The sequence below is a fragment of the Callorhinchus milii genome, unplaced genomic scaffold (assembly GCF_018977255.1).
Source record: "Callorhinchus milii isolate IMCB2004 unplaced genomic scaffold, IMCB_Cmil_1.0 Scaffold10, whole genome shotgun sequence".
NCBI classification, from domain to species: Eukaryota; Metazoa; Chordata; class Chondrichthyes; order Chimaeriformes; family Callorhinchidae; genus Callorhinchus; species Callorhinchus milii.
In genome coordinates this window covers 953,214-964,516 of record NW_024704751.1, presented here as the reverse complement: position 1 = coordinate 964,516, position 11,303 = coordinate 953,214, and the positions used below count along the sequence as shown (strand labels likewise).

The following is an 11,303-nucleotide window of genomic DNA, read 5'->3' as shown; positions in this document are numbered from 1 at the left end:
TGAGAAATGTCCGCGGGCCGTATAAGCAATATTTTATCCTGATTGGCCAGTCCCAGGCCAGTCACCCCCTCCCTTCCCTCCACTCACCCTGACCATTTCCCCCCTCCTCACCCCCTCCCTTCCCTCCCCTCACCCTGACCATTTCCCCCCAATGCTCGGGTCCTGACCCAATTGTTCAGCGCTTTGGGACGTCCTCCCGACGTGAAAGGCGCTCTATAAATGGATTCTTGTTGTTGTTGTTGTTGTATCTCTCCCTCCCCGCTCCAGGTGGGTGTTCCTCCACGAGAAAGGTTACCAATCCACGGATTCCATCATCAGTTCGGTGTCGGTGAAGATGAAGGGGGTGGCCACCGGTAACGTGTCTGGATTGGGGCAGCGGGTGTGGGACGTGGCTGACTACACCTTCCCCTCGCAGGTCAGGCACCGCCGCGCGCTGGTCACGGAAGGAGGGAGGAAAGTTGTGCGGTGATCTCATAATTCCCATATTCCCACACGGCAAAGCCGCACACAGACCGACAATCCCACAGGATTTTGCCAGTCAGTAATTGCCCACTGCGTAAAGCAATACTTCCTGATGTCTGTAATAATAATAATCCTTGCAACTGATACAGCGCCTTATCACGTTTCGAGACATCTCATATCGTTTCACAGGATATAGTGTAAAGTGGAGTGACTGTATTTTGTGGGCGAAAACAAGACCACTCCTGAGACTGAAGAGCAGATACTTGTCTAATCATTGCTAATCACACATTCCTCTAAATACCAGGCATCAGCCTCATCGCTCTCTTCTGCTCTGCCTTTCGGACTTGGGCAGCTCCTAATGTATCGCCTTGGGACGTCCTCCCGACACAAAACTATTCAAATGTTTGTTGTTGTAAACAGGCGAGCATTCCAGGCGTTGTTAATAATTCGTCAGGTGGTGGTAAGAGTAGAGACTTTATTGCATAAGATGAAACATAAGGTTTAGCAATCTGCAATCAAATTGTACTCCATATAACATGATAACAATACAACACATCTATTTGGGCAAAACATTTTCCGCACAGCACGCGCACAGGGGTTGCTCAGTACCTCCAGACCAACAACGCACCGCAAAATACACAACAGAAATCAGCTCCTGGAAAACCCTCCGGGACAACTGATTCTGTAGCACAAAACTTTGGAAGACAGAAATCCCAAAACTGTCTTTTTCCCGGAACCAGTACGGAGTTCAGCCTCTGGAATCGTCCTTTAGATATAGCTGATCCTCACAGTACCCTGGAGCGCTTAGTACTGACGATAACACATATCCAGGCACTGTTTTGAACTCCAGACTAAACAGTAGACCTGGGATCACACCTTGACATACACTGGAGAGATCACAGGACTGTCACACAGAATCACAGAGAGTGGCTCCTGGAAACCCAACAGAAACAATCAGCTCTTAGCCCAGGACCTCACTTGTACAGTCTAACCTGACCCACTACTACTGTTACTACTTCTCGGCCCAGCAGACAGAACCGAAAACATATTACCCCCTACTCCTCCTCTTTCACTTTCAACGGTCCCTTTCTTACCGAAGGTAAATTCCCTCACCCCCGTAATATACATAGATACAATAGAATCCATATCGATTCCACTGGGAAGTGCGCAGACCCTCTACACAACTCCCAACTGTTCCAAAGATATATTTTTCTTTTATGTGTTTCTAACTCCAACCCCTTGTCACAGAGATATATCTATCTCTGCCCCCGCCCTTCGCAGGCTGTTGGCTCGTGGAAAATATCTGATGAGGAGAAAGATATGGACAACTTCTGGGCAGCCTTCCACAGGCTGCTTGTTTCTCAGCCTTGGGATAGGCAGGTGTATCCAGAGCCTGAAACACAAGCCCACACTCCCGTTAGCTAACAGGTGTGTGTGTGCCCAGCTCACGCACACACCGACATCAGTCAACACAGCCCAACGCCTCCACTGGAGCCCTCTATTCTAATCCCATTCCCTGCTCTCTCTCTCTCTCTCTCTCTCCCCACCGTGTCTACGCTGGTGCTCGCTCCCCCACTGGAGCTCTCTACTCTAACCCCATAGCGTAGCGGTTGGAGCACTCGCCTCACAAGCGAGAGGACCTGGGTTTGATTCCGAGGCGGGGCAAAACCATAGGCAGGTTTCCTCACGCCACACGGCTTTGTTTATCTGACAGTAGTTGACTGTTAGTCGATTAGTGGATTGCTTTCTGGGGTCACAATCTTTCAAAGACAAATTTGGTCACTCAATCCATGACTGTTTGTGGGACGCTGCTGTGTGCAATTGGCTACAGCGTTTCGTCCACAAACTTCACAGTCATGTTACAGTATATTCTGCAAAGCGCTTTGATCATCTAGAAGATGTGATAAGGCGCTATATGAAATATATGGATTATTATTCTTCCCGGCCTCCGGAAGCCTCCACTGTTGGGAAGACCTTTATCGAGGCCACTTGGACCTTCTGTTGCAGTGGACGGACAGCGAGAGTCTTGCCTTTCCGTGAAATATCTTCTTGGTCTCGGAGAGGGTCTCGGGGGCCATGAAGGCGGGGGTCCCGGCCGTGCTGGACAGCATAGCGTCGTTCCCCTCAAACTGGTTACTGACCCCGAAGTCCGCGATTTTAATCCTCCCATCGTCGCCCAGGAGCAGGTTGGACGGTTTGATGTCGCGATGGATGATCTTCTGGTAATGCACTAACAACAACAACAACGATGACGACAACGAAGAGACGTTAATCCAAACGTGACCCAACGTTAACCCAAACTCCCAACCAACCCTGCGGAGATCAGCCCCCCCCCCCCGGGCAGTGCTGAGAAGCCGAGGCTGGACTCACAGTATTCAATGCCCATCACAATGTCCCTGAAGTGTCTGCGAGCCTGCTCCTCTGTGAAGGGGGAGTCTGTGGGCACCTCCATCACCGGCCTGTAACCAGAGAGCCCGTCAGCGGCTACTGCCCCGTGCCCCCGCCACACTCCACACAGCCCCTCCCACCCCCCAGCAGCCAGTCTCCCACTCTACACCACCCCCTTGCCCGTTGTCAATTAGCATATTATTATATATTAATATTATAAACTAGACATATTAACGGCTGGGATTACTCAGCACTTACCCTTTGCTCATGAGTTCAAACACTGGAGAACGTGTTGAGAAAGAAAGAAACAGGAACAGAGAGTTAGCCAGATTGTCAGCCCCTCCGCGGGAATCTCACACTTAATGTTAATTATAATGAAGATTCCTTCACATCAGTATGAATGTGATATGGTATTGGTATTAGCAATGCACCCATTTCTTCTGTTGTCACTTTCTCTGAAGGTTTCACTCCTCTTTTCCCATTGTCCACCCAGTATGAGGTCCTGTAGTGTGGTGGTCAGCCCACTCGTCTCGCAAGCGAGAAGAACTGGGTTTAATTTCCGGACAGGGCAAAACACACGCCTCTGTTTACCAGCAATAAGTAGGAACCCAGTTGTTAGGCGATTGGCGGATGACTTTCAAAAATAAAATAATAATTTGCTCACTCAATCCACGGCTGTTTGTGGGACACTGCTGTGCACAATTGGCTGCTACGTTTTGCCCACAAAATATAAAGTCAATTCACTTTATACTTTACGTGATAAGGCGCTACATCAAATGCAAGGATTATTACTATAATGTCCGGGGGAGATCAGGATGTTTAAAGGGGAGTTAGATGGATATTTGGGAAGCCAGAGATACGGAGATAAGATGTGGAAATGGGATGAAGAGATTTAATAAACTGGGTTTGAGAGCTCCTCCTGTGATCAGTTCTGATCAGGGTCAGATGCTTGTGAAGATCTGTATGTCTGACAGCCTTGTTTTGAGTCTATCCCCAGCACCAGGTGTGGTAGTGTCTGCTGGACCAGGAGAACCCCAGGTGCTGACACCACGTGTCTGGCTGTGGTCCCAGAGGCACTCATTTGTGGAGGCTCCAGGGCTTGGGTTCCTCTGGGACACTCACAGCATTCCCGGTGTTCCTAACTCACGTACAAACATCAGCAGCGACCGGACACCTGTCACTGAGGAGGCCATTCAGCCCATTGAGCCATGGCCTATGGCTCTCTGTTCAGCAGCACCCCCCACCCCCATCCACACTGACCCCACCCATGCACACACAGACACCCCCATACACACGCACAGACACCCCCCCTCCCCACATACACCACCCCCCCCGTACATATACACACACAGACACACACATACAGACACGCCTCTCATACACACACCCACACACACTGACACCTCCCCCCCCCATACACACACACACACACACACACAGTTTACATTGTTCTGTCTCCAGTTCCTGTCTGATAACCTTTCAAACATTTACACAATTTGCTGTAATCAGTGTGTGGAACATTCCTGAGACGCATTCCACACATCAGGCTCAGGGTTTTTTTAACCTAAGCTTTGAAGTTCAGTTTCTGCAGCTTTTACAGGAAACTTTCAGGAAACGGCTCCTCAACTCAGACTGCGGTTCACAATTCGCCAAATTCCCTCCTGACACTTGCGCCCCTCCGCAGCCCCCCAACCCCCGAGTGCCCTGATCGCCGGCCAATCACTCACCCAGGTGAAGGTTGTCTTCTGAAGAGTCATCCAGAACCTGAGGGGAAACAACAACAACTTGCACTTATATAGCGCCCTCCACACAGAGTAGTGTCTCAGAGGGAAACATGAACAGGAGAGAGTGTGTGTGTGTGTGTGTGAGAGAGAGAGCGAGAGAGAGTGAGAGACAGTGAATGAGAGAGGGTGAGAGACAGAACGAGCAAGAGAGAGCAAATGAAAGTGAGAGAGAATTAAGAGACTGTGAATGTGCGAGAGATAGAGAGAGAGAATGAGATAACAACAACATTACATTTGTATAGCGCCTTTCACTTAGGGAGCACGTCCTAAGGCACTGGTCAGACAGAGTTACGGACCCGAGCTGGGTGTCGGGGTCGGGGAGGGTGGAGAGCGGGAGGGGGGGGCGAAGCAGGGAGATCGAAAGCACAGTTGAAGAGGAGGGTCTTGAGGTGGGTCTTGAAGGTAGCAAGGGAGGGAGCGAGGCGGACGGATTGCGGAATGGAGTTCCAGAGGGTTAGGGCAGAGTGGCGGAAGGTCCGCCCGCCAATAGTGGGGTGAGCGAGGCGGGGGACATGAAGCAGACCAGAGCCCACTGAGCAGAGGGAGCAAGCAGGATGGTAGGGGTTTAGGAGGTCGCAGAGGTAGGGGAGAGCAAGACCATGAAGGGCTTTGAAGGTGAGGACCAGGATCCTGAACTGTATCCTCTGGGGAATGGGAAGCCGGTAGAGTCGTGCGAGGATGGGGGTGTTAGGGCCACGGGGCCCGGTGCAGGAGAGGACACGGACTGCAGAGTTCTGGATGATCTGCAGCCTGTGGAGGGAGGAGTTGGGAAAGCTGACAAACAATCAGTTGACTATGCAAATTGCATTTACACAGCGCCTTTCACATCAGGAGGACATCCCAAGGTGTTGAAAAGTGGAGGGTTTGTACTGGGTGTTAATGTCAAGAGGGGTGGAGGGGAGGGAAGGGGTAGGAGGATGAGTAAAGTGTGGTATAAGAGGAAGGTCTTGAGACGGGCCTTGAAGGAGGCAAGAGAGGGGGCGAGGCAGAGTGGCCAGAGGGTGGGGGCAGAGAGGCTGAAGGCCCGACCACCAAGCGGGAGCATGTAAATAAAGAGGAGAGGACCAGGACCGAGGAACGCCGCTTGTGATGGTGCGAGGGCTGGAGGGGAAGCCCTTGGGGATAAGGGGAAAGGTAAGAGTGTAACTATCCAATCGCAGAACCGTGAAGGTGGAGCTGAGAGGAGATTGTGGAAGAACAGAGTGGTCGGCAGAAAGAGAGAGAGAATGCGTGAGAGCTAGAGAGTGAGGTGGGAACGTGTAGGGATGTATAGGAATGGCTGGGAATGTGCGGGAAGGAAGCCTCTCTCACCTCCACCAGTTTGACAATGTTGGGATGGTCGAGTTTCTTCAGGATGGCGATCTCCTGGTACACACGCTCCAGGGGGCTGGGAGGCTTCTGCTGCTCCTCACTGGCAGCCTTCGGCCCTCGGGGAGGGGGCCGGCCTGCGAGAGGGAATGGAGAGAACGGATTAGTTCCTCAGCGGTTAGAGCACTCGCCTTGCAAGCGAGAGGACCCGGGTTCGATTCCTTGGGCAAGTTTCCTTCTTTCACACGCCTCAGTTTACCAATCAGTAAGTAGGGACCCGGTTGCCAATTGTCGGATTGCTTTTTCGGGGATAATAATTCCTTAAATCCACGACTGTTTGTAGGACGCTGTTGTGTGCAATTGGCTGCCGTGTTTCGCCCACGAAATATACAGTCAATTCACTTTACAGTATATCCTGTGAAGCGCTTTGTGGCGTCTCAAAGACATGATAAGGTGCTGTATCTAATGCTAGGATTATTATAAGGATTATTATTAACATTCCCCAGCTTTCCCTGGATTGTGATTTGGAGTTTGGGGAATGGTGTCACAGAGCTCTCTCCCCCCCACCCCACCACCAACCCCCCCCAGTCCCACAGTCACTCACGTGGGAAGCCGTACTGTTTGAGGATCTTCTTCTTGGACAGCACTTTCATGGCCTGGGGAAGGAACGGAAGATTCTGGTATATACTTGGACCTGCTAACCCGCCCGGCCAAACCTACCCACCTCCAGTTTGTTTCCAATCCAAAATATCAATGTCTGTCTGTACGACAGACAGACAGACACAAGTGTGCCTCCGACAATGTGTGTGTGTTTATGTGCACACGCACGCAAACAAACACATATACACGCACACACATCCGCGCATTGCTGGAGCCGCCGACCTTCAAACGAGACGCTGAACCTCACTCCCCGTCTGTGCCCTGTTCAGGTGGACGTTAAGAGATGTCCCGCGGTGCTGCTCACATCCCCAAGACAGACAGGAAGTGAAACGAGGGAAATGTACTCACATAATACGTGTCGTCGTTCTCGTTGTAGGCGAGTTTCACCACTCCGTACGAGCCCTGCGGACATAGGGGCAGCAGAGCACAGTCACCACACCTCACGCTGAATCTTGCCACGTGCGCTGAGGCGTCCATCCAGCGTGAAAGACGCCTTATCAAATGCCAGGATATTAATTATTATTATCATTAGAGATGAGATCTTACCTTGCCAATCTCAGTCTTCAGCTTGTACTGATTGAGCTGAACTGAATCCTGAGAGAGAGAGAGAGAGAGAGCAAAAGAGAAAAGTCCAACATTTCAGTCTGTGCACAGTCTGGAACCAGGCAACGTGCAGCGCGTTCCAGCGCAGGGCTGGGGGAGCACACGTGCAAATCGGGTTTGCGGACGCGTGTCATGTCTTGAGTGCAAACCGTGTGTAAACACGTGCATACTGCGTGCCACGTGCAAAAATGTGTAAACCTTACATGTTACGTGCCAACTGCCGTGTTCGAAACACACGTGCATTATGCGCCTTATGCAAACCATGTGGTGTGTTGTTGGCGTGTGTATTTCTTGTGTGGTTACTGAGTGAGGCACCAGGCACAGTGAGGGATTAGGTTAGGGTTGGGCTGGGGGTTGGGTTTGGGGCCGGGGGACACTACCCCAGGTGAAGGGCTCTATATAAATGCGAGTTGTTGTTGTTGTGTGTACAGCATTTCGGACCTGAGCTGGGGTCGGGGGGGGGGGGAGAAGGGAGGGTGGGGAAGGGGAGTGGCCGATGGCATGGTCTTGAGGCGGGACTATACAAACGTAATCTTGTTGTTGTTGTGGGTCTGGGCTCACCTGGCTGTTGGTTACGCTGATCTGGTTGGACTCTATGGTGGGCCGCCTGCCGGAGCGAGCAGGTGGGGGGCCGGTGGAGTAGGGAGCGAATCCCGGCAGTTCCCCGGGGCCGGACAGCGAGTTTCCGGACGAACGTTCCTGGAGGGACAGCTTCCTGCTGGAGAGCCGGGCCGGGACAGCGCTCGCTTGGGGGGCCCGGGCCTGCCCAGCCCGTTCGTCTGCGCCTCTTCGCCCCCCGCCTCCCCGCAGCCTCGTCCCTCTGTCACCTGGACCGCAGCCACCCCCTGAGCCAGCTCGCCCGCTCCGTCAGCCTCCGCACATTCCTGCATCGTGTCCAGCGCCTGGGCCTCCAGTGAGGACAACATGAGGAGGGCACGGACACTAGCCAGCAGACATCAAGCTGCTCTGCCGGTCTCTGCCCTCTGGTGGTCTCTCTCTCCTCTCCTCAAGGGCTCTGGGACGCTACCCTGTGTGTTGTTGGTGGCGGCTGTCTCCCTCCTCCCCTCTGGTTGGGGTATAAAGGTGACACCGGTAAGTTTATACAATCAGGCAACGCGACACCCCACCACCGGCGTCACAGAGTTTATCCCGCGTGATCAACTCACTCATTTCCTTACTCACTCATTCACTCACTCACTCACCAGCGTCATCACCCCATTGCTCTCTCCCTCCCTCCCTCCCTCCCTCGATCAGTCACTCAACCACCCACAAAATACACAGTCACTCCACTTTACAGTTTATTCTGTGAAGCGCTTTGAGTCGGCTCAACGACGGGATAAGGCGCCATATCAAATGCAAGTGTTGTTGTTATTATTATCCCTCCCTCTCTCCCTCCCGTTACACAGAGACTGACCCTGGGAAAGGCGAGGCCGGATGGCAGAGCAGGGTTGACGTGAGGGCAAGTGAGGTCGACGGGTTGGGGGGCGGCGGGGTCGACGGGTTGGGGGGCAGCGGGGTCGACGGGTTGGGGGGTGGCGGGGTCGACGGGTTGGGGGGGCGGGGTCGACGGGTTGGGGGCAGCGGGGTCGACGGGTTGGGGGGGGGCGAGGCGGGCGGGGTCGACGGGTTGCGGGGCGGCGGGGTGACGGGTTGGGGGGCGCGGGGTCGACGGGTTGGGGGCGGGGCGCGGGGTCGACGGGTTGCGGGGTCGACGGGTTGCGGGGCGGCGGGGTCGACGGGTTGGGGCGGGTCGACGGGTTGGGGGGGGGGTCGACGGGTTGGGGGCGCGGGGTCGACGGGTTGCGGGCGGCGGGGTCGACGGGTTGCGGGGCGGCGGGGTCGACGGGTTGCGGGGCGGGGGTCGACGGGGGGGGCGGGGTTGACGGGGTGGGGGGGGCGAGCGTGGTGCTGGCTGGGGTGTGTTTGCGAGCTCAGGGCTGATGTGACCGGGAATCCTGTGAGAGTGCCCGGAATCCGAAGCCTGGGATTGTCCGGTCGGCAGCCGCGGGCGACCGGGAGAGGCCGTCAATAGCTGCTGTTTACCAGGGAAATCAATCCTACAGCTTCTGGAACATTCCGATCGGCAGAGCCTGCTGTCACCTGCACACCTGGACTCGCAGCGGCTTGCACCCACTCGCACACTCCTGCGTCCTCTCGCACACTCCCTCACCTTCTTCCTCGCCCCCTCGCACACTCCCTCACCCCCACGCTCGCCCCCTCGCACACTCCCGCGCCCTCTCGCACACTCCCTCACCCCGTCCCTCGCCCCCTCGCACAATCACACCCTCCTCGCACACTCCCTCACCTTCTTCCTCGCCCCCTCGCACACTCCCTCACCCCCCGCTCGCCCCCTCGCACATTCCCGCACCCTCTCGCACACTCCCTCACCCCCCCTCGCCCCCTCGCACATTCCCGCGCCCTCTCGCACACTCCCTCACCCCCTCCCTCGCCCCCTCGCACAATCACACCCTCCTCGCACACTGCCTCATACACTCGCACCAGCGAGCTGTGTGTACCTCTAGGACCCGGTGAAGATGAGGACAACAACTCTGGGACACTATCCCTGCGTGACGGGATAGCGTCCTAGAGCGCTGCAACCACCGCCCTCCCAATCCCAACCCCCGGCCCCAACCCCAAAGCACTTCCGCCAGCCACAGGGCTAAGGGAATGGCCTGGCCGAGGGACGGGAGCTCACAGCCCGCTGGCACTCCCATGTCTGTCACACTCTCGCTCACTCGCTGCGGTAATCTGCTCTCCAGAGTGGTCTGACCATCCCACCAACCCCCACACACTCCCCATTCACACAGCTCCCTCCTCACTCGCTCTCTCGCTCTCTCGCTCGCTCTCTCGCTCTTGTATAATTCAGCGCCTGAGATGCTGCCCTGTGTGAAGCTGTTATATCTATTGTAACACACACAACCGGCGTCTGTCAGTGATGTAACGCGGCATCAGAGGCTCCTGTCAGTCAGACTGCTTAAAGGGAACTGATGCATTTTAACTCCTTCTCTTTCTTCCTCTCTCTCACTGCCTCTCCCTCGCCCTCTCTCTCTCTCTCTCTCTCTTCTCAGGTCAGGACCAGCCAGTGTAGTGACTGTGTGTGTGTAGGCAAACAAGCAGCCAATCCGTGCTCGTGTCCAATCCCCCCCCCCCCCCCCACCCCACCAAGAAAGTGGGTGGAGGGGGTTCCTGAGCCTGTCGCTGCTCGCTGGCCGGGGGCACGGATTAGCCCGAGAATAACACCGACTAGAGCCGAGGGATAGTGACATCAGCGAGTTCAAGGGGATGGGGATAACTAAGGTAATGAGATAACTCAGGGAAAGCAGCTCACAGGGAGACACACACACACACAGACTCGCAGGGAGACAGAGACTCGCAGGGAGACAGAGACTCGCAGGGAGACAGAGACTCGCAGGGAGACAGAGACTCGCAGGGAGACAGAGACTCGCAGGGAGACAGAGACTCGCAGGGAGACAGAGACTCGCAGGGAGACAGAGACTCGCAGGGAGACAGAGACTCGCAGGGAGACAGAGACTCGCAGGGAGACAGAGACTCGCAGGGAGACAGAGAGACTCACAGGGAGATAGAGAGATACTCAGAGAGAGACAGAGAAATAAAGAAAAACTCACAGAGAGAGACAAAGAGATAGAACTCACAGAGACAGACAGAGAGAGAGAGAGAGACTCATAGCGAGAGATAGAGAGACACAGAGAGAGATAGAGAGACTCATAGAGAGAGACACAGAGATAGAGAGACAGACTCACAGAGAGAGATAGAGAGACACAGAGAGAGAGAGAGAGAGAGAGAGATAAGAGAGAGACTCACACAGAGACACAGAGCTCACAGAGAGAGACTCAGAGGGAGAGGGAAACAGAGCGATAGAGCTCACAGAGACAGAGAGGGAGACATGCCGGGCACAAACATTGCCCACCTCCCGAATACCCCTGCCACCACCCGTCGAATAAACAATAAAACAACATAATTATGGATGTTAGGATAATTGGCTTAGCTGCGTGGCTATACGGAATAATTAGAGCTCTGAATTCGGGATCAGGGCGGAACAAACAGAGTTTGGTGAGGTGTAATTTAGCCGCGCTCTCT

At 54.5% G+C, this 11,303-nt stretch overlaps 1 protein-coding gene across 1 annotated transcript in view; it reads right to left on the bottom strand.

Moving 5' to 3' along the window:
- camkk1a (calcium/calmodulin-dependent protein kinase kinase 1, alpha a) overlaps positions 1-8,208 on the bottom strand; it is a 9,668-nt gene extending 1,460 nt beyond the window's left edge. The window contains 11 exon segments of the mRNA XM_042338550.1: positions 1,847-1,855; positions 2,493-2,692; positions 2,833-2,921; positions 3,109-3,130; positions 4,578-4,614; positions 5,946-6,079; positions 6,547-6,598; positions 6,951-7,004; positions 7,149-7,196; positions 7,767-7,933; positions 7,936-8,208. Of these exon segments, the coding sequence (XP_042194484.1) occupies positions 1,847-1,855; positions 2,493-2,692; positions 2,833-2,921; positions 3,109-3,130; positions 4,578-4,614; positions 5,946-6,079; positions 6,547-6,598; positions 6,951-7,004; positions 7,149-7,196; positions 7,767-7,933; positions 7,936-8,131 (1,008 nt within the window). The 5' untranslated portion in view covers positions 8,132-8,208.
- Positions 8,209-11,303: the final 3,095 nt, after the last annotated feature.